This window comes from Copidosoma floridanum, unplaced genomic scaffold, assembly GCF_036245765.1.
Source record: "Copidosoma floridanum isolate Cflo_tuat_1 unplaced genomic scaffold, Cflo_Japanese_pri ptg000019l, whole genome shotgun sequence".
In the NCBI taxonomy this organism is placed as follows: domain Eukaryota; kingdom Metazoa; phylum Arthropoda; class Insecta; order Hymenoptera; family Encyrtidae; genus Copidosoma; species Copidosoma floridanum.
The window spans coordinates 12,372,315-12,395,405 of record NW_028321896.1 but is presented as its reverse complement, the minus strand read 5'-3'; the positions used below and the strand labels follow the sequence as shown (position 1 = coordinate 12,395,405).

The following is a 23,091-nucleotide window of genomic DNA, read 5'->3' as shown; positions in this document are numbered from 1 at the left end:
AACATGAATTCACGTTCTTAAATTACATACTTCGAGAAAGAAAAAAAAACAAAAGAATGTTTGTTACTTTCTTTTAAAAAATGTACGCATTAACAATGATTTTTTATTTTTCCGTATAGAAGTAATCATTCGTATTAACACATGTTTTAATTTGGAGCCTAGGTTGTAAATCATTGAAATCAAGATGTGTAAACAGTTAGAACGCTTCGTAATTGCTTTACTTCCAAAACTTCCTTACACAATACACGATGTTTGTATTATATGTTTGATTGAAAAATAATTGTGATCGATTATTTTACAAGTATAAAGAAAATATGTATAAACGTTTGTACAATCACTTCTGTTTTCTTACGAACGTACTCGTAGTTCGCCATATTACAAAAATCACTCATACAGCACTATTTCAAAACACAATTTAAATGATGAACAAATCAATTATAAGGTGATCGAAAGCAATTTTTTTCATATAATATTAAAAACTAGTACTATGTAACTACGTAAGAAATTACGATCGACAGGAACGTTACGTAAAATCACTTTAAAGTATCTAAGAAGCGGACTTCAAAAAAAATTTTTTTTAGATCAAATAATTGGTAGCATTAATAACATAAAAAATGTATTAAAATATAGACTACATCTATTTTCTTAATAAGTATGCTCATCGTTCCTTCTTATCAGTTTGACTCATGGTAAATTCACAATTTTATGATAGTTCTAGTGTTCAGCGCAATATTAGTAAAAAAAGTATCTTTCATCACAATGTAAAAAACGAAATTTAATGTTAAAAGTACATCATTCTCGAAATTCTCGAGCTTTTATTATTAATAACTAAATGCATACTTTTATTTAAGATACGTTATTTTTATTAAGTGTGTCTTTCACACTACGTGTGCCATTGCTTCAGTAGTATTTTGTTTGTATTTGAAATATTTCTATTTAGAGAGCTATTTTCGATTTTTACTTAAAGGAACAATACGCAAACTCATTTCGACAAAGCAAAAATTATCTGTATCTTATTACTGAAAAAACAATACTGCAAATAAATTCGTCTCACTAGACGTAGCATGAATCATGCGCACCTTTTGTTATTGTTCCCTTATTTTGATAAAAATGGTATTTTTCAGAAATAAATCTAAAATCCAAGTCTTTCAAAAAATATAGTTTTCAAGTATTTTCAATTTTTTTCTTCACCAAAAAATTAAACACTACAGAAACATTCAAAAAAGAAAAATAACTAAACTGTTGATTACTCATACAACAAAACATAATATTTAGTAACTAAATCGAATTAGGAAGATAATAAAATTATTTTTCAATTACTACAGGTAAACTGAGCAAATTTTAGCTGAAATTTTTTTTTATTGTTTAAAGGTTTTTTTTCAAAATATAATATGCAAAGATTCTCTGTATATACTAGTGGTTGTAATTTTTACACATTGTTGATATTTAATGCACACAAAAATCTAAATTTTAGACATGTCGAAAATGCGAACTGTATACTTTGTACACTTTTTTTTTTTTTTTTTCAATTTTAATTTTAATTTTAATTTACATGCATTCCACGTAATTACGTTGAACTTAATAGCTCACGATATTACGCAAGTAATGGAACTTATCCGAAAACGCACCATGAGTTCATATTACTTGATACGAGAATTCGAGCATTCATAAGTCTGCTGTAATTCAACTCTTAGGTTTCAAATTGACCACGTAATGATATCGACGCGCATCGATTCATGTACTATTTTTCTTGTAAACAAGTCATACTTGCGTTTAGCTGTTAAATATATGTTGGAGATCATGTTCATAAAGTGCGATAATTAACATCAGTGCAAAGCCAGTTATCATACCGGCTGTTTGTATAAGGAATTGCCAGTGAGCACCTTGTTTTATTGAATGATTTGAAGACAATTCCGGCATCTGGAATCAATAAATGTTGATATCTAGTAAACGTCAATATAATTTTGATGTATATTTTAATGTAAGCGTATACATTACACACCAAGTCGACAAGAGCTATGTAGAGAAAAATCCCAGCAGTTAGAGAAAATACCCAACTGATACTATCAAATACAGCACCAAATACTATTCCGAGTATCATGCCCATAAAACAAAGTATCGACGATAGTAAATTATATAAAATAGCTTGTCTAACGCTCATGCCTGTCTTTAACAAAACGGCAAAATCACCTGAAATGCACAAAAAATTACAACGGTGCAGGTAAACATATTGATTTTAGTTAATGATATTTTCAAAAAATTTTACCCAATTCGTGAGGCAGTTCATGGCATAAAACAGCAAGAGCTGTGGAAAATCCTCCACCAAGACTTCCATAGAAAGCAGCACCTATTGCCATGCCATCAGTAAAATTGTGCAGGCCATCTCCCATAATAACCATCATGGCAACACTAGACATTGAACTTGGCGCAGAATGCACATGATCTAAATATATTGTTATGTTAATAAAAAAAAAATTTTCTCAAAGTAACGTGATCTAAATGAAGCTTACTGTGCGTGTGCCCATGGCCATGATGCTTGGCATCATGATCCCTAATGATCACAGTATAACCTTCGGCATCGTTTAGCGGAACATCTGAAGCGTCCATTGCTTTTTTAGTATCGTTAATCACAGAATCGTCGAGTTTCCATTCTCCGCTGTTTTTTTTGTCCAAATCATTTTGCATAATTTTACTAGAAACAGAGTTACAATTTGTGGAATTGCAAGTCAAAGGTTTTTCCTCTTCAATAGTTTGTGGCTTCTCGCAGTGATTGTGTTTGAAAATATGGCGATCATCTAACGGATTAAGTATAACGATGATTAGAATCGGATGCTACACATTAAAACGTGGAGCCGTACAAAAAATACCTTGAGTTTCTGGCACGATTTCTCCGTAACAGTAAGGATACGTCGAGTACTTGTGTTTGCACAGTTTTTCACCTACATTGTTGCTGTTTTCTGGGTCCGACTCTCTCATAACTCTCACTCTTACCGGCATCTGTAGCAAATTTATTTTAGCCTATTAATATTAAGCTAACCAAATAAAAAACAATTGATAATCAATACAATTTAAACTTCTAACTTTTCTGCGATTTTTTCTATACTTGAGCCACTCAGACATAATGTTCAGTGCCTTTTCAGTTGCAAAAAAGGTTATCACGCCCAAAACTATCGTCAGACCTTTCCACATATTTAAAGTGTGTTGTTTTTCTAAATATTCCAAACTTAAATGCAATTGATGATTTTCGTGAGAATGACTATTAAGTTCTGGTCCCAACATCATGGCCTGCAATAATATATTTTCGTCAATCATAAAATTCATACAATCTTCTTTGTTCGTGATTTTAACTTTGTTTTCAGCTACGTACATGAGGTATAAGGTGAATAAGGGCATCGCCGCACAAAGTGCCAACGGCAAGAGCGACCAAAAACTGAAGCACGTGAGAATAGTAACTTTTGCTCGTGAGCGGTATTACAGCAATGCCAACTAGACCAACCAAACTGATTGCTACGACGCTGACGGAAGCGCATCCCCATACTACGAAAAACAAAAAAAATAATAAGCCATCTGTAAAAAAATGATTTTGCACGACAAAATAAAGATCAACTGCAAGCTTACCGAGAAACATGTCGTTGGAAGTGATCGGCTTCTCGTAGTGGTGATGATCGGGTACGGGTAGTGGCGCCAAGTCCTCGAGCGACACTTGGACGCAACCACTTCTCTGCAGGTCTGATACAACCGCGAGTTGATAAACAAGCGCTGGACATACACTCTCGAGCAGCCAGCCAGGTAGGGTCGCGTTTTTATTAGCGCTCTCGTATGCCTCGTCGCCCGATAACGCGCTCAACAGTTCCCTGCTGCCTAAACACTGCAAACAAATTTTTCGTTATTCAACCGATCACGTCTTTATCAAGGGAAATCGCTCCCTCGTACATTGATTTACCGTTGATTACGTGACTTTTTAACAAACTCGAGAGACTATTCAGATAGATTAACGATGTTTTATCAGATACCTGAGATATTTCAAGTCGAGGCGATGCTTACCCTTTCTTTTTTATCTACATTTTTACTGCCATCCTGCGATTCCTTCTTGCTCTGTGGATCTTTTACACCAGCTGGAATTAAAAAAAAAAAAAGAAAAGTTCATCAAGACTATAAATTCATAAAATATTTTTAACCTTCAGATAAGCATTATTACGCGAAGCAAAAAAAAAAACAAAAATTTGTTTATCAACTTGTCATTTGAGCTACAGACTTTGCACTAGTTTCGATTCATATTTACTCAAGTTTACAAACAGTATTTTACGCAACTTTAATTTTCATTGGAAAATCATTTCTACTGTGCATTATAAACAAGATGCATTTAATAAACACCCAAAGTACTTTGATCGAGAATAATTTGTATTACTTGATGAAGTTCATGAGAATATGTTTATATCATAGTAAAAAATTTTGTTATTGGTCTATCAGATCAGGTGCTCGTATGAAAAACACAATAAATATATATTCGATAAACAATCGCGACAAAATCAATATTTATTAAACTTTCTCATTTTCTACTTCATTGTTGCACACTTCGAAATTCATATTCAAGTAAATTTCACTAACCACTCCAAAAGTTCATGGACACCGCACGGACAGCTTGAAAATTGATTAGTGATGTGACACGGTAATTGATCGTCTGAGCGACGAAGAAAGAGAGAAGCCCGATCATCGTCTCGATATTAATCGCTCGCGTATACACATTGCTATCATTAAATCAACTTGATTAGTCACTACCCATGCTGATATACAACGATCAACTTACAGCTCGCATTCCGTATTAAAATTAGCTGCTACTTCGCAAGTTCATCGTTTAGATTAATAAAAAGAAAAAAAAAATTAATTTTGAGCATCTCCTTGGTTGCAATAGAGGTGATGGAATAAAGAGAGACGTTAAAAAACGTGGGAGCAAAATCGTTGATCGAGAGTGACAAGTGAAAATTAAAATAAATCTGTTTAAGACGATGAATACAAATTAAAGGTATTTCAATGCCAAGGATTTTAAAATTTAATTGTTGAATATAAAGAAATAAAGTAGAAAAAAGATAGGAAAATGTATGGTAAGACGTAGGTATACAATTTAAAAGAAGAAAAATTGTTTGTAAGATAAAAAATTATTTATATTCACCTAAAAGACTTCCTGATTGATTGCTGTCGATACTATGAATTTCTTGTTCACTAATGTTGACTTCAGACTGAAACAGACTCATAGTTGCCACAAGCTTGTCAAAACCTTCAATTGTCATTTTTCCATTATTTCCATAATGATCAGATATTTTTTTGACAAAGTACTGATCATCAAGTTTTGAGCCCCTTTTTAATCTTAAAGCTTCTGGACTAAGATGATGTTTTGTAAAATCTTTGAACAGCAAGTCCTGTAACAATAGATACTTTTCAATTGATTCTCCCCGACTTTTTATTAGCTTCATTTGATTGTCGATCAGTTCTTTTTGTCCTTCCAGCATTTGTTGCGTAGTGCCATGTTCTAGCAGGTATTTTTGTTTTTCGATTAGTTCCTCCTGTTTTTCTAGGAGCTCCTTTTGGCTATCAAGCAACTCTTGTTGCTTGTCTATAAGTTCTTGTTCGCTCAACTGTTTGTTAGCACTAATGTGTTCGTAACTTTGTATCAAGTCAACACTAGATTTCACAATCTTGTCATCAGGCATTTTGCTAAACAAATGTTCTAGACTTTTAGTTTCTTTGGGATATTTGGTATGAAAATCTTTCAACTGTGGTAATACAGTTGTTTCTGTCCTAAGTGGTAACAAAGGTTCACTGTGACCTAGGGATTCTGTTGGATATTTCTCACCAGGTATTTGTTTTGCGATTTGTGATGACAAGTTCATATGAGCGTAACATGGCGTGTGAGCTGCGCATAATACACACACAACACAAACTGTCACGAAATGTTGTGCCATTGTTATCCACCTGCAAGAAGAAAAAACAACAACTTGTTAAATTTAAAATATTAAAGGTAAGTTTTTTTCCAAAATTACTATTAAGAGTTACACTATGATACGAAAAACATTGACAAGCATAAAATAATTAATTTTAGAAGCAGTATAAAAATATAATAAATATTCTGAATGATCTTTAGAATAAAATTATTTACTTTTTAACTGCATAAAAAAAGAAGTTATTTTTTACCAAAATAATACAAGTATTACAGAATTTAGTATACTAAAAATTAAATTAAAATTAAACAATTCGTTATTTCAATCATATTATTGCAACTTGAGAAAACGAGCAAATATTCACTAGATCAAAGACAGCGCTACTAACTCTCCACAATATGTGTATGAAGCAAAAATTGTTCAAAGTTTTAACAAAAAAAAAGTCTTTGGAGACGCTAATACTTGAGTGAAAAATTCATAATAACTTTTCCTAAACCCCGCTGTTTTCACAATAAATCCAAGTACTCTACAGATACCTATTTCATTGATGACCAGCCATTGAAGCAACAAGCGTTGCTACATAGATAGGTACGTAACGTATTTACTTTGTGTACTAGAGGATCACTGGTGAAGTGAAGAGCGACAGACAGCCATTTATACAATAGTTTAGATGTTTTAAACAGCGAATTAGAAAAACAAGTATAAGGAACTAGCAATCAAAAGAAGAAAAGAAATCATAAAAACTGCAGGTTATTGGCAAGAAAAAAAAAAAATATATATATATATGTATAGGTACTATAAATACACGCGTGTTTCGGGGAATGCAAATTTCCTCTCCAAAGGCCGAAAAATCTCTCTCATTCGCCTCTCTCTCTCTCTCGAGAGAGAGAGAGAGACGAAGAAAGAAAAACACGCAACTGGGCCACCTTCATCACCCAAAATGTTCCAACATTCGGGACCAAAAGTGCCTCTGTTGACTGGATATCATCCGAAAATTAACGGCTACACACAGCATCCGCATATTATAAAACAAAGCTACAAGTATTACGTACACTTCGACGTAACTTCTTTTCTTTTTCCCTTCCGCACTCTCTCTCCCTCTATCCTTATAAAGGCATATACATGGAGATGTGTGTGTATATATATACCCGCGTGAGTGAGAGAATATACACAACACAACACAGTAACAACACACCACCAAGAGTTGAGTTCGGTCCTTTTGATACTGCGGCAACTTCAGCTACTTTAACGACACACTGGCAGCCAAGCTCATCCCCTCGAACCAGGACGTTAATGCCGAGAGCATCGATGGCGGTGAGATATCGGCAACTGGATGTTGTGGCTGCAGCGTGCACGAGCTGCTGCTCTCCAGCACTCCGCCATAACCTCTCTCCCTCTCTTTACCACCGAGTCTCTCACTCTCACTCTTCTTTTATCCTATATATATTTTGATCGGCACTTGGACAGCTTGGACTTGGAATGGAGCCCACCTCCTTTTACTGCGTGTAGTTATATACTTTTTTCTTTTCTTTTTTTTTTTTTTTTTTTTTTTTTTTTTTTCAATTTTTCGCATAAGTATCAAGCACCTACACTTTCACTTATTTAACACCTATAATGATAGGTATAGGAGGAAGAAATGAAGAATCGCACTTTGGTGTCATGCGGATTCTCTCCTTTGACAAGGAGGACACGCGGAGAACTGCGCACAGATGAAGAGGATAGGTATACCTACTAAAATTTGCGACTCCGATGACTCCGATTTTACGCGCGCGCGAGCGCCAGCCAACGCGTGTGCGTGTGCTGCTTGTATGTATACATGTACATACACACATAGATATATTGTACGTAAACAATACATATACATTGGCGCAATTCTGTGATCATGAGATAGAAGAGTACTGAGCTAACATAATTTAATACACAACTATATATAGTCGGTGGTAGTAGAATTCTGCTGAAAGTATACTATCACTGGGCAATTGCTAGCCGGGCGCCGACCGCCGCCGATGCCGACTGTTAAGTAACTTTAACGACGTTGTGTATATATATATATATATATATATATATATATATATATATATATATATATACAACGTACTATAATGTATATATAGTGGTAGGGAGATGCCTTACGGATTTGCAAACAACAGATCCTTTGGAAAGTACATATTACATGCCTGAGTTCTAAGTTTTATCTGTTTACCGAAAAGTAATACGAAGGACAAAATCTATAAAAGTTAGTAGTGATTCACGCGTATAAGTAATATCTTGCGCCTAAAAGAAATTGCAGAACGGACGTATTATATACCTAAGAGTGGCGCGGCGGGAAGGAAGAGCTTGTATATTTTTAGCTGTCAAAAAATGCGCGTACAATACAGGTATACTTATGCGCGTGTGTGGATATAGTATACATATCCTATATACACACATCTCCATCTTTTTGAGTACTCTATTTCCCTCTCGCTATTTACAGCTCTTTTATTCAAGAGTATTTAAAATCGGCTCACGCCCACGCATCGCACACATCAGCAATTCACCAGTGGAGCAACAGTTGACGCGTCATGTATGTATATAAGCATGTTACATACGTGTAGACTGCAGGGTATATCTTATAATGTGTACCATTGTTTTTCGGGTTAATGATTTCACCCTTTATTGTTGGTATACAGTTGTTTTTTTTATATCTTTTTCAATGTTTGGAGATACATTCAACTGTACTCAAGGTGATTAACAAATTTTTATTATGTCATCAGTTTGATGTGAACCGTCTAATGTAATAACAAATTTACGGAAAAAAAATGTTTACCAAGAAAAGCATCGTGTAATGGAGACTTTATTTTACAATAAGTGTTCTGGCGTATCTAGAAATATATCTTTTTCACGGTAGCATTTATCGGGGTATATAAAGTGGAATGTACATTATCATTTGTGATAGTAGAAATCTATGCGGTAGAAAGCGACGATGGATTTGTACCGTTGCTTTGTACGCGAGTGTACACACCGATGGTTTACCACTAGGTTCACTAACTTTTTTTAAGTTACGAAATTTTTATGTTACTTTATGGTTATTTCTTTTTGACTAATAAAAGGAAAGAATACTCGTTCAATTGCATTTATATGAACAAAGACTTTGGCAAAGTAACAAAAATATGAAACTGGTAATTAAGATAATGATACTATTTTAATGACATCGATACAAAGCCAAAGACATTTAACAAAGAAATATACAGGCATTATTTTACAGTTGCGAGGACGTAAGCAGAAACTGGAAAGTCGTATAAAAAGACGTGAATGCATGAAGACACAAAAAAAAAGGCAAAAGTATTCGGTTAAAGGCAGAGATGTTGAAAGCCAAGGCTGAGTGAAAATCTTTAGCAACATTGGAGGGTCACTCGAACAATATTAAAAAAAAAAGAAAAACACAAAAAAACCTATTAAGGTACAGAGATGCATATAGGTATAGGTAAAAAATACTAAGGGTTTGTTTGTTTATTTTCAACTTCAGTAAACAAAACCCAAAACCCCTGGAAATTCTAAGAACCAACAGACCTATGATTCTGTTGATTGTAACAATGACAACTTATGTGGTTCTAAGAAATCGACCTAATCGGTACATAATACGAAGTTAATCAAAATTTTGACTCAATAGTCAGTTCTTACTCGATTAAATTTTAGTCACATTTGTACAAAGGCACTTGTAAGATAAACCACCTATAAAAAATTGTTAAGTAAAAAACAAAGAGAAAACATTGCAGTTAGACCGAGGCGCCAGAAAAAAAGAGAGAGAGAGAGAGCGAAATTCAAGACAGATTACTAAACGCGGTCAGGATTTTGTGATATTCCGAATGACAATTGTTACACGCGCACACCCTTGAAGAAATCATTGTATACATCCTTGACGCGGATTTACGCTTCTTATCAACGTTTACCATCAAAAAAATACATACGTAGAAAAAACTTGGGATAATATGTTCACTTTTTTTTTTTTCTGTTCAATTAATCGTCGCGAGAGCAGTCATTTGATTCGGAGTCGTGTAATCTTTGTACATACCCCCTCTGGGTTCATACGATCAGCGATTTATTTTAAGAATTTGGCTTTGAACAAAAAAATAGAAACACTCGTACGAGCACATTTGCTTGCATCTGTGTTTTCATTTCATTTATACATCGCTCGACGACGACACGCGCGTCGTTACATGCCAGAACGATGTATTGTTGCACGCGAGGAGTGCGTACCTATATTCGTAATTTTTTTTTTTTAATAACATCACAATGAACATCCATTCAAACGTTAACAAGGAAACATACGTTTCCTTAAAGGAAAAAAAAAATCCTGAAACAGCAGTGCATCCTCTCACACCTGCCGTTACTGAGGCCGATTTCTGATCCCCTTAGAAGAGTTAACTTTGAGATACTCCTTTATTCTATGAATTGTTATTTTATCTGTATTTTAATTGTAACTATCAATATTGGATCTTATTTTGTACATAATAGCTATCGGAGCGCCAGACGATACACGCGGCTAAACAAGTGCTTCGTAATTTATTATATTTTTTTTATAGTGCACTGTGTCTAATTGTGTGATTGTTGGGCTAACAAATTTAACAAAAAACAAAACAAAACAAAAGGTAGACAAGAGTGTAAAAATATTCTCAAAAACGTAAAGTCTTGAATTTATTTTACATTTTTAGAATACTTTTATAATGATTCATATATTTTTGTTTGGCTGACACTGATCGAGAAATCATTTTCTACGTGTTTGATTTATCAGTCGAACATGACAGGCGTGTTAATTTTAAAAAGAGCGATGTTTTTTATTAAGAATTCAACTACAATAATTATTCAGTTGCAATTACAATAAAAATAATAAAAGTCGATGAATGTAAAAAAAATTTTTATGTGGTGGAGATAAGGCGACAAAACAAAGCAGAGTTTGACAATTAATAAACGTGACTTTATGTAAAATATGACGTATCGAGTTACTAATTCGTACTCCCAGGTAGCATTTAAGGTATAATTCATCTGATAAAAATTATGTGGATAAACGTTTCATAACGAACAAGGAAAAAATGTAATGTTTTAGTAAATTACATTTTTTTCTTTTCTTTAATTTCAACGCAGTTTAATTAGAATACGTTAATGAATATTTAATTAGTAGCACATAGTAGTGATAAAACTACGATACGTTTCAAGGTAATATTCTACATAACATTACCAAACTTTAAAACTAAAATTTAGGAATTAAATAAAAAGTTTTTGTTTATCTGTCAATTTTGTTCACAGTAAGCATAATAATACAATCAAGCGAGACGTAATAATACTATATATGCTTAATGTTGACAACTTAAAAAAAAATAAACAGAAAAAAGTTACGGGAAATTCATCGTTCATTAACTTATAGTAATATTTTTTCGCACTTTTTTTTATACGGTACATCGTGTTAAATCTCGTTAAAATTTATACAGTATAGTCAAGTATACGAGACGATACAAAGAATTACATTTAATAAATACCTCCGTGAATAGTGTACCATCATGTAACAAGTGAAAAAGCTTGCTATAGCAATATTCCGACATTCGCCGCGTGTACATCGAGATTCAAATCTTGATATCCTGTATAACATAATTATATAGTTATCCATAATATACAACAGGGTAACGCTTAAGAAGTTCGTTACACAACAGAAATTACTTGAAAACATATGAATCTCTGAGTACTAGTTTTTTGAAATTAAATAATAAAACTTGGGTGACAAAATTATGTTAACTTTACAAAAAAAATGGGAAAAGTCAAGATTGCGCATAGATGTATTGAGAAAGTTCTTAAAAATACGACTCTGAAATAAAAAAATAAATAAAAAAATTGTTCCAACTAAAAAATAAGTTCTAGAAAGGAACGACGTCCAATCATCTCAAACCTCAGTACTTACTTATATATGGATGATGAAAAATCGAAATTGATACACTTGGAGGTTTTAGAATTGAATAATCAATGATGTTATCTATTAAAAAAAAAAAAAAAAAAAAAAAAAACCAAGCTCCAAAAAGTAAAAATGCATGGATTACCACGTACTTATAAGTAACCAATGAACCACCTCAATATTCTCGCGCACGCATCACCGCTCCCTTTTTGACATCGCATCACACTTCCCAGCAGCAACAAAGCGATTTTAAGGCGCAAAGACGCAAAACTGCTTTGGCGAATAACAAACAAAAAACACACCCACGCAAGCTAGATCGAGCACTCTATTTCGAAAAGGCTGCATCGGTGGTAGACGCGAGACTGATCGGATCGGCATTTGTGGAAGGAGGTTTGAGTTTTACGCGAGTGTATGCATGTAGGTACACGCGTGTGTATCGTGTGTGTTATTAAAAAAAAAAAAAAAAAAAAAAAAAAAAAAAAGGAAAAGGAAACGCTTGCGCGCGCGCTTGTAAACGAATCGAAACGGCGCCGAGCGGCAACGAACACGCAAAGAAGGAAACTATAAAAGGCGCAATGATACGTAAATAAATAAGCTGTACGTTGAACAACATTGAAATTTTGAATTTTTATACCTACGAACAATTCGTTCTTCTCATTGTTAATAGCTAAATTTCATTACAACTACAAACGTCAAAGGTCATCGACGCGTTTTATGCGACTTATAAATAATGTTTCATCTAATCAACTGATGATTGCGGAATTTAAGGGAATAAGTAAACTGTAATTCGAACCTTTTTCAACGTTTTTCAAATAAAAATTCTAGTTCTATAAAGGCGAGGGAAAAAATAACTTGGGTTTAACTATCTCAGTTTTTTGGTTTGAACTTGAAAAATGCGATGGGTTCGGGTGAGTATAGGGCTAGTGGTGGTTTAAAATGATGATAGATCATGAGACGATTGTTGTACCGGCGAGAGAGCGATAACGCCATCACGTTACACGTCACTAGGTTAAAATCTCCAAAAAAGCATGTCACCTAATGCCCATGTTCGACTCCAACATCTTTTTTTCGATGTACAAAAATTCAAAATCCAACCGTAAATTTTTTTGTTCCAACCCGTCATAATTTTAACTAGCTCGATATGAGATACCGAGTCTTGGTGCTAAGTAGATTGTTTTTTTTTCGCCATCCGATCCCGATTTTTCGGAGATTTCGACGAATGTATGTATTTGTATGTATATATATGTACGAGAGACCGGCTGCTGCTGCGGCCTTATCAATTGTTTGGCGGGAACACGGATACCCACACTTGAATTACGTCACTGTAGCGGACGATCTATATCGGAATAATAATTTTTCGTTCCCGATGAGGAAGAAGTAAGTACGTGAATAAGCTTGAACGTTGATAATTTACTCGGTGCGTGTCAAGTTACAAACAAAAGGCCATTTTTTTATGCTTTCGTTTCAGAGATCGGTATAGCGTCCGAATGATTGATTTCACTCGAAAAAAAAAATTTGAATCATCAAGGGTAAGAGAAGAGAAAAAAAAAATGTATCCTGCGAATGAAAAACAAACACAGATTCACGCATACGTAAGCGCATTCCTTGTTAATTGTTGTTTTGTTTTTTTTTTCTCCCTCAGATTCAACGACAACGCGACAATCACATGATAAGTAGGAGATATTATTTTATGCTCACGCCGTAACTTTTCATTAGATATACGCTGAATCTCGCGAATCCCGCAACTTCCTAATACTCAACAGTTATTTCCATGAATTAACAACATTCGATTGTATTTGATTGTACACCTTCGTAATGTTTCCTCTCGGCCCTTATCAAACAATTCATACGGATCTAAGCGGAATAAACTGTTTAATATACAAAATAAGGGTAAAATACATTACATAGCACATAATATACACATGCGTCACACTTGGTCCCCCAAGATTAAACGCACAAAAATTGAAGAGCTTCCAGTATGTAAAAATGTCGATGACGCGTGAAAATCCGTAATCTACATCTTATCGTGTCAAAACGATCGCTGTAATTGCGGGTATGTATGTAGTAAAAAAAAAAAAAAAATCGATCGTCACATGCACCAATTGCACCATCAGCGATGAATCACGTGTTTAGTAAGTTACAGTACACTCAACTCTTACGATGCGTGTATTTTTTTACCCATGTCATTACGATTAACTGATTTGATTATTGGTAGGTATTACATGCGAATCGCATATAGAAAAATCACACAACGTATCGCTTGCACATGATGCGTCTAAGTACTTGAAACATTTATACTTAATAATGTATCGAGGGAAAAAAAATATCCTACCTCCCGCCAAAATGTACTTATACATACAAACTCAAACACATAAGAATTAAGTACATGTTACAGGTACTCGTTCAACCGCAACTCCTCCGATATTAAATTAGCACTCGTATTATGATATATTATGTTTGATGTGAACCGTTATGTTGTCGCACGTCATAAAATATATATGTAGTCATCACCCCCACAAGTAGATGTTATTACCATGTATGGATACGATAGTCACGTGCTTCTATTTTCGATACACAAAAAAACAACAACAACAACAACAACAAGCATTTAAATTTATACATAAATATTATGATGCACTGTATATACTTAAGTACCGAAAACTTGTACTTCAACAATAAAATAAGCAGCATTTACCTTTTGATAAAGCAGATTGCTACCGCAGCAGCAGCCATGAGGAATGATGTGTAAAAGACTCGTGGTGATGCTGGTAAAATCCGTCGACGTACAGCGCAGCAGCGGCGTCGTGTAACTTTCTTGTTGCAGATGTATATACCTATATATATATTATGTATCACACACTAGCACTGCCGAGAGCTATACATGTGTGTACGTGTTTAACCACGATTCTGCCGGTATACTATATAATGATATTTATGATACTCAAACGTGTTTGGCAATTGGTTTTAGGTATTGATAATAATTATAAAGACTTGGACCGAAAAGTCGCATGCTCCCAGTACGCATGTGTGTAAAATAATTGGATACTTCTTCGAGCAGTGCTTGTCGGCGACTGGCTCTAAGGTTGAGGTGCCTGTAATATTGTATGTAATATAACACGAAGCACCTCCTCTCCGCGACGACAACGTCAAATCTCGATACTCTATTTTCCTCTCGTTCTAATATGTATGTACCCAATTATTGTATTGCAACTGTTTTTTTATACTCGTTTTTCTGAGGGTAACTATGTGTGTGCCGGTTCTCTCCCACTCTCATTCCAACTCTGGGTCATAAAAGCATGTCTTCCCTGTTCTTTTTTTCTTTCTTTTAGTGTTCAATTGACTGTTCCCTCTTAAAAAACTTTGACGCGGCCAAACACACACACACTTTTTTACAATTCGTTTTACCGGTTTTTTTTTTTTTTTTTTTTTAATATTTCAATAATGACATAGATATATTATTGTGCGCATGTATATATTTTTATACTTTTGATAATTAAGTATAATTGTTGGGGAAGTCCGCGCGAGTATGTGATATCTGCATTGAAATTTATTTTCAAGAAAATTTAAAAATTATACGTGTATATGCTACTATCGTCAATAGTTTTGTTGTTTTGTTTTTTCAATTTGCCGATGGATCGAACCGTGGCGCGTTATTTAGTGACGAAAAAAAATTAACCAATTTGTCTTTGTTTCCGAATATATTTCTTACCCTCGCCAAAACGCACACTGAGCTCCAAAAATAATCAACAATTAATCTTCAACAATGTCATTACCACGTTCCGATAATTATTAATTTCTACCCTTATGCTAGTTAATTTATATTCTTGCTTTCGTACACACGCGTGTGTCCAGAGACCGGCAGTTGAGAACATACAAACAAATGCTCCGTACAAAGGACACGAGACCGGATAGACGAGTTATTTATACAAAAATGTTTACAATACCGATTGTACTTTGAAAAAAAAAAAAAAAAAAGAAGTACCATACCCAATAATAAAGTAATATCGTGTAGAGATTTGTGCTTCTTCTCCGATGATTAACGCATCGAAAATATCGGCTTGCTGATCGCGAAAAAACCCGGTGTGTACAAAATAACGGTCAATTTTCGTCTGTTGTACCATTATATATTAACTATTTGATCGAAGCTTTTCTTTTTATTTTTCATTAGTTTTGTTGGGAGTCTGCGTCTCAATCGATGTCCCTCTCTTCCAGTTGCTATATATGATAAACATGCAAATCTGATCAATAAGCCTTTGGCGATCTAATACGTTAAAGCTCGGTAAACAACCGGTGCACGCCTGCAATGAAAAAACATACGCGTGATTATTAATAAGCCTCACTTACGTAAATGTGCATACAAGCGATCGATCAAACGACTCACTCGTGCCAATTTTGGAAGATATAAAAAATAGACGTAATCACGCGTGCAATCTTGCCGATTTTTTTTTATTAGTTCTACGAGTTATTTACTAGTATTAAATAATAAAAGTTTGATTCGGACGTGGATCTCAAAAGGGTTTAACGGATCCTTATTTTTTTCCAGAAAAATTAATTTTAGTCTATAATGGAATGTAATGTACAGTAATGGACACATGCAAAATTTTTTATATCAATTACTCCTACGAACGTCGAGTTCGACCGGAACACGTGTGCCATATAGAAAAAAAAAAAAAAAAAAAAAAATCGAGGGCAGTAAAACCCAGGAATCTATACATTGAAAGGAACACACACTGCTTGCTCCTTGAAGCGGTGTCGCGCGGAAGCCGACAAGGTGATGTGTTTTTTTTTATCTGAACGCCGCAATCGATGCAATCGGCGGAACTCGAGGAAATGTATGAACATTTATTGGCACTTTATTTTACGTCTATACATATATATGTGCATACACGTCTGTATAATAAATGCACAGGATAATTGCTGGCATAATTGTATTGTATAGTTGTGGAAAAAAATAAGGAAATACTTTAACGGTATAGGTACGTGTATTTTGTTAACGCACGTATCTCGAGATGTAAGGACAAAACATTCATATATTATCTTGTTTTACTCTAATTGTTCGATTCGTTGAAATATTATTATTTGTCACTGCGAGATTATTATCACATCTTGTTGAGCAGTATGAAAAGAATTTTCTCTACCACAATAAGATTTGGCATAATTAATAGTGGAGTTAGTCAACGAGCCAAATTCAAAATATAACGAATAAAGCTGTCAGTGTCACCTTGATCGAGGTCAATATATGTATCAATTCTAATTTGAATATAAACTGAATTGTACCTCTACACGATCGTCCAAGTACCGATGCTTATTAATCGGTGATGTATAGTTTTGGCCAAGAGTTGTTCATAATAGAACCGAGTATAATGAATACGTGTTTTTGGCAAACACGTGCAGAGAATCAAGACAGGAACTTGGAATGAATCAGTGAAGGTTGTCACGGAGAACATGTGAAAGAAATTGCACTGTTATCAGTGATGAAGCAATTTGATGTAAAAGTAACAAGTCCAACAAATACACTAGTAAAATTGTCATATTACTTTCTGCCAGTATCAAATTATTTTGCGTCACAAAACAGATGGAAGGAAAAAAAAAACTTGAATCCCAAGTCATGCAAAATAATTGAATCAAAACGTGAACGTTAAAAGTTTGTTAACAGTTCTTGATTTTTACAGATCAACAGTCAATTAGGCCAATGCTTTGCCAACAACCATGCATTAACTGTTCAGTTGATAGATTGATATTAGAGAAGTTTTTCTTCAAAAGGCCTTCGATCTTTTATTTCTCGTGGTACTTAATCTTACATGCCTAAAGTTTGTGATTTTAAAATTCAACAGTAACGTGAGACATAAGCCAAAAGTGAAATAGAAAAAAATGGGCTCGAACCCAGATTTATTAAAGGATAAAATATATTTGTACAGAGTGGTTCGTTTTAAGCGATACTGCTAGCGTTCGATGCTATCCTGGGCCATAAATCGGCGCACTCTTTTGCAACTGGACCTGTGATTGCAGAACCTTTCATTTCACCTTTATTATTGACAATGACCCCTGCATTGTCTTCAAAGTATATAAACGTCCCATCCTTCCTTCGAAAAGGTTTCCGCTGCCGTATCACCACCGCAGGCATTACTAAAAATAAAATAATACATTACAATTTAATGAACTAACTTGGAAAAAAACTGTATTTTTGTTACCCTTGTATTGTTACTTACCCTTTTTTCTTAGTTCTGGCTTTCCCTTCTTCACGGTTGCAACAATCATGTCGCCTGAACCAGCTGCTGGGAGACGATTCAGCCGACCTTTGATTCCCTGTACAGCAATCACATACAGATTCTTGGCACCTGCAAATTACAAAGTAATGAAATGTATAACTGTGAAATAATTATTTGTTTAAGAATGTTCCAATAACTTTAAACAACTGTATGAACGTTGACTATTATAATTTCACGTCAAGCAGTGTACTAGGATAATGAAAAAAAAAAGTTATTACATCTCTTCAAAAGATATATGTCTGACCACGAAATGTTTTGTGATAGAAAATATGAAAGTTTACATTTAAACCAAGTAAATTCAACACTGTACTTTAAACTAATCGTCATTCGACGAATCCATTATAACAAAATCAATCTATAATTCATAACTAGCATAAGTGTAAACAATGTAAAAAGAACTCGAGTTTTTGAACAAGTTGGGAACATCTAGCTAAATATTTTCATAACCTTAAAACTTAGAATGTATTAAGCTCATATGAACGAATTTGGAGTCGATTTATTACGATTGTTTAAATTGACAGAATGTTTACATGGCCAACCATGTGTCCAATTTATAGGTTAAACGCACACCAGCACCAAAACAATATCAAGACTATAAAAAGTCGAAACCTCACCTGTATTGTCAGCGCAATTGATAACAGCACCCACTGGCAGACCCAGGGATATTCTGAATTTGGCTCCAGCGGAACCACCACGTCCTTAAAAAACAAACGACAAATAGATAACAATTAAGAACGGTATTAAAAACAAAAACTGCCACATTATCATCGCAATTTCGTTCTCGTCCAACACACATTTGCACATCATAACCAAACAGCGAGCAACGGACCATCATCGCTTTTTTCACTGGCCGATTACCCGCACGTACCAAAGTGACAATTAAAAAATTTTCACACCCGCGACTTTATCGATAACGGCACTTGCGATAATCAGCTGGGATGATGCTCCGATCTGCCGTTTGCTGGGCGATTTTTGTGGATTTCCGAGACACCTCGGCAATGCTTACCTCTCTTCGACATCTTGACGCGTTTGAAAGAAGAAAGAACGTGGGGCAGACGAGTTCAACGCGCGGAATGAACGAGATGAGCGCACCAGCGACTGCGCATTCGTCTGTGTGTTTTTTCTCTCGTCTGCTACCTCCGAAATTTGAAATTTTCCAAACACCTTCATTTTATTTATTTCTCACTTAAAGACGATAAAAAAAATACTTTTTTAAGCAATTAGATATTGTTGTAATAAGAATTTAGCGATAATAAGAGTAATTGTAATTAGTCTCATTTAATTCCTTGATAAGTTATTAAAGCCATTCTAATTGTTGATTTACTTCCTTAATTTGTTTGGTGGAAAAAAAAATTGACACGAGAGTTTTTAGGGAAAATTCTACAGTGAAATCGTTTACGTCTCCTTCAAAAACATTTTTTCGCCAGGATTTCTCAAAATTAACCGGTAGAAAAATAATCAAAAAGAAAAAAAAAAAAATCAAAAATGTTGGACGAAGAGCTAAAAATATTCAAAGAAACGCAGAACAAGGCCAAACAAAGTCTACCTCTAAAAAGCCGATTGTTGGACTCGCTGTACGAAAGCGAAAAAAAATTTTCAGAGGTTAAATTTAAATTAAATGTTCATAAGCAGATGGCAACATTTTTCCCTTGTTTTATATTATTTTCCATAATGTGTCATTTTAGAATGACTCGTTTGAAGAAATCCGTCATCTGGTGATCTGCGGCGAAAAGTGCTTGGATATCCATCGTAAGTTAGTAGATGATCAAGTAAGAGTGTTTTTTTATGCAGTTTTCGTAGAAATTTGCTCTAAAAATACAACACCGCGGCCCGGCCATCAGGCGGTACTTGCAGTATAGCCCTTGAAACTTGGGCGAATTCGGGTCAAGTCGTCATCGTCAAAAGTTATACACACATATACAGCTAGAGCTCCCAACGTGTATATGTAGATGTGTGCCGGCAGTAATCGTTAAATGAGTGTTTAAAGATTTCGGTGCATCTATCATACTTACTTATTTTACTCTCTGGGGCGGTCTGGTGCTGGCATCGGGCTCAAGCTCCACCGTTCACCTAGAGTTGTATTGGTGTTTTTTGTTTGGTTTTATTAAGTTTCATTTTTTATTCGCGTCTTCTGTTGTCGTATCTATCTTATTAGTACTTATTTTTACCAATCTCAGTTTACACGCCTAATCGGAACTCTTATTTTTAACGCATATATATACTTACTTCAAAGAAAGCTGTACAAAAAACTAATCGATGACAGAGATGCAAAATTCTTCTTTACTCGACTCGTGGAACGTCGATATAGGTGAATCATATTAGACAATAAAAACCGTTAAGCATTCGGTTTTACGTTCTGTCTGTAAATGCAAAAGAGTTCTGGCTTAACCTAAGTCAAGTGAAATTGTTTACGTTTTAACTTCAACGTCAGACACTCACTGTTGATTAAACTTTTTTTCAGCACAAGAGCCATGGCCACAGCCCATACACCTGTACCAGCCCTACGAGGTCGAGCAGATCCTATTACCTGACAATGCCAATTGCCTGGCCGTTCAGGCATACCTGAAAATGTGCAACCTTGATTTTCAAATAGAGCCCAGGTGGAATGCCGAGTTCATGTCGCCTTCGGCCAAAGTTCCTTTCATCAAGTGCGGAGCGTTCGTCGTCTCTGAATTCGATAATATTGTCTCGTTTCTCAATAGCAAGGGCACAAGTTTATCTGAAAATCTGTCACAGGAAGACAAGGTCAATGTGAGGGCTTACATGTCTTTGGTCAACAATGTATTATACAATGCGGAGTTGTACATATGCTGGTGTCACAGCGAAACTTACAAAAGTATCACAAGGGATCGACATGGTAGTGTTTACCCATGGCCCTTGAATCACCTTCTCAATTGGCAGAAGAAAAGTCAAATTACTAAGAGATTAAGTATTCTGAATTGGATGGATAAGTCATTGGACAAGGTGTATGAGGAGGTTAACAAATGCTGCGAAGCATTATCCGAGAGGCTAGGTGACAAAGATTACTTCTTTGGAGACAAGTAAGTATTTAAAACATTTAATTTGTGTTTCCTGTTAGTCACCCATTGACGGTTCATAATCGATTTTCCCTGGCCTTCAAGCCCAAATCAGTTGGATGCCTTGGTGTTCTCACATGTCCATGTCCTGACAACGTCAACCCTCCCATCACCACCTGTTCAAGACATAGCGACAATTATCCGCAGATATCCACGCCTCATAGATCATGCCTATTCCATAAATGAACGTTATTTTGATCGCACACCTGACCTAAGCACTGATAGTTTTGAGTTATTGAGTATTTCGTCAGATGAATCCATCATAAAGTCATTTTACCAATGTCCAATTGAATCTCAACTCCCATGAATGCCATTGTGTAATTATTATAAATCAGTCATATTTATTGTGATGGTTGATTGTGTGGAAATAAACAATTTTCCCTTGTGATGTTTAATAGGCCTAATGAATTGGATGCCTTAGTATTTGGACACATATTTAGCATAATAACGACGCCACTCAATGGCACCCACCTGGCTAACATTGTATCCAAACATACAACTCTCAACAAACATTGCAGAAATATTGAGGATAGGTATTTTCGGCGTAAAGAAGAATAAGAGTGGCTTTTCTGTTCAAATTTTGGGTACAATGAGGTGTATTTTACAGACCAAGATGAAATGAGATTTTTTAGTTTTACTAATACTAAGCCTAGCGAGGAAGTTTCGTATCTATACAAATGTTGTGTGCAATAGTATTATAGTATTATTACAAAGCACGATATAAAAAAATGATTTTCTTTTTTGCGCTTTCGTTTGAAAAGAGAAAATTCAATGTACCTAAAATTGGAGCAGTCAAACACACTCTAGTATTGTAGTATTTAATAGATAATTCTAATTTCAACTAAAATTTGAAAATTGTTATCTTTATGAATTGTAAATTTTGTATCCTTATGTATTGTTTATAATATATAATAACGTTTGACATGAAAATAACGTGTTTCAGAATTTTTTCACCCCGTGCTTTAAAGATCAAATAGACTATTGAACAGTGAAATTTAAGTTGGAAACAAGAATTATTTAAAAGCAACAATCATTTTTTTTTTATTGGCAAATTACAAGATGAGTGGATAATTTTTTGGAAATCAATCAAGCTATGATACAAACTGTTGATAATCCATTGAGGAATACCAAACTTACATTGTCTTTCAGCTATATCTCAATTAAGTACCTGTAAACTACACTTTTAGAGTAAGATCATAGGACTAAAAAAATAATAACTTGGTATCCTAATGATCTGAAGTAATACAGTGTTTTGTAAAAATTAATTTTAAATATCTACCTTAAACAACCAATAAAGTTTTTTAATTTATCATAAAAAAGTCATACGTCAAATTTCAATGCAATCGTAAACATGTTAACTTTACTTTTTAAATTGTTAGTGAAACAAGTTATACGATCCTTTGCACATAAATTCTTGAAATCTAGCTCACTCTTTCTTCGAAAATGTCGTTGCAACCAGTTACTTAACGAGAATTATTTTTTTCCATAGCCAAATAACTTGTACATAACAGAATCACATTAATGTAAATATAAAACCTCATCATACGCAGTATACGTTTTGTATTATTCCCTCGTGTGCAAATAGACGAAAGCCAGTTTATTTTTGGTAGAATAAAAGGGAAAATGAACAACTACAATGATTTTTCATTTAAACATTTATTTGTAAAATTGAAAGTTTTTTTTTTTCAATAATAAAACTTGAGTTGAAGATCGCAAAATAAAACAATATTAATAAATGAAACTGGATGTATTCAACTGTTTCCGTGCACTCGTTAATGTTTGATTAAAAATATGCAAGGTATAAATTGTTTGTTTTTAAAGTACTCACTCCTAAGATTAAGGTGATTATAAGTCCATTGCACTGTGCGTTTATGAGAGAACACATTTCG

At 34.4% G+C, this 23,091-nt stretch overlaps 3 protein-coding genes across 4 annotated transcripts; 1 reads left to right on the top strand and 2 right to left on the bottom strand.

The window, feature by feature from the left end:
* Positions 1–1,141: 1,141 nt before the first annotated feature.
* On the bottom strand, positions 1,142–14,970 carry LOC106644471 (zinc transporter foi). 2 transcript variants are annotated; one of them, XM_089593428.1, is made up of 11 exons: positions 14,552–14,970; positions 5,171–5,970; positions 4,045–4,115; positions 3,619–3,868; positions 3,368–3,537; positions 3,082–3,285; positions 2,868–3,018; positions 2,511–2,795; positions 2,267–2,443; positions 2,003–2,190; positions 1,142–1,920 (listed from the first exon to the last, which is right to left on the bottom strand). In XM_089593428.1, exons 1-11 carry the CDS (start codon positions 14,587–14,589, stop codon positions 1,774–1,776), a joined length of 2,481 nt encoding a protein of 826 aa, XP_089449554.1. In that variant the 5' UTR covers positions 14,590–14,970; the 3' UTR covers positions 1,142–1,773. The 2 variants fall into 2 exon arrangements, with proteins under 2 accessions (XP_089449554.1, XP_014215479.2); XM_014359993.2 differs by having other exon boundaries at positions 2,868–2,997; positions 14,552–14,968.
* A 2,743-nt stretch (positions 14,971–17,713) lies between these two features.
* On the bottom strand, positions 17,714–19,214 carry RpL23 (ribosomal protein L23). Its single transcript, XM_014358874.2, has 4 exons — positions 19,132–19,214; positions 18,740–18,823; positions 18,066–18,194; positions 17,714–17,982 (listed from the first exon to the last, which is right to left on the bottom strand). The coding sequence occupies exons 1-4, from the start codon at positions 19,142–19,144 to the stop codon at positions 17,786–17,788; spliced, it is 423 nt and encodes a 140-aa protein (XP_014214360.1). The 5' UTR covers positions 19,145–19,214; the 3' UTR covers positions 17,714–17,785.
* Positions 19,215–20,107: 893 nt separating this feature from the next.
* LOC106642232 (metaxin-2) lies at positions 20,108–22,926 on the top strand. Its single transcript, XM_089592813.1, has 4 exons — positions 20,108–20,433; positions 20,587–21,166; positions 21,601–21,735; positions 22,146–22,926. Exons 1-4 carry the CDS (start codon positions 20,382–20,384, stop codon positions 22,177–22,179), a joined length of 801 nt encoding a protein of 266 aa, XP_089448939.1. The 5' UTR covers positions 20,108–20,381; the 3' UTR covers positions 22,180–22,926.
* The last annotated feature ends 165 nt before the right edge of the window (positions 22,927–23,091 follow it).

Excerpts from the sequence above, each read along its gene's own strand:
- LOC106644471 (XM_089593428.1), bottom strand. The coding sequence starts at position 14,589 with ATGGCTGCTGCTGCGGTAGCAATCTGCTTTATCAAAAG. Across the intron at positions 3,286-3,367 it reads TTATTCACCTTATACCTCAT|GCCATGATGTTGGGACCAGA; the intron begins GTACGTAGCTGA and ends ATATTATTGCAG. Across the intron at positions 2,444-2,510 it reads TGGCCATGGGCACACGCACA|ATCATGTGCATTCTGCGCCA; the intron begins GTAAGCTTCATT and ends CAATATATTTAG.
- RpL23 (XM_014358874.2), bottom strand. Across the intron at positions 18,195-18,739 it reads CAATTGCGCTGACAATACAG|GTGCCAAGAATCTGTATGTG; the intron begins GTGAGGTTTCGA and ends TGTAATTTGCAG. Across the intron at positions 17,983-18,065 it reads GCCAGAACTAAGAAAAAAGG|TAATGCCTGCGGTGGTGATA; the intron begins GTAAGTAACAAT and ends TTTTATTTTTAG.
- LOC106642232 (XM_089592813.1), top strand. The coding sequence starts at position 20,382 with ATGACAGAGATGCAAAATTCTTCTTTACTCGACTCGTGGAACGTCGAT. Across the intron at positions 21,167-21,600 it reads GATTACTTCTTTGGAGACAA|GCCTAATGAATTGGATGCCT; the intron begins GTAAGTATTTAA and ends GATGTTTAATAG. Across the intron at positions 21,736-22,145 it reads TGCAGAAATATTGAGGATAG|AATTTTTTCACCCCGTGCTT; the intron begins GTATTTTCGGCG and ends AACGTGTTTCAG.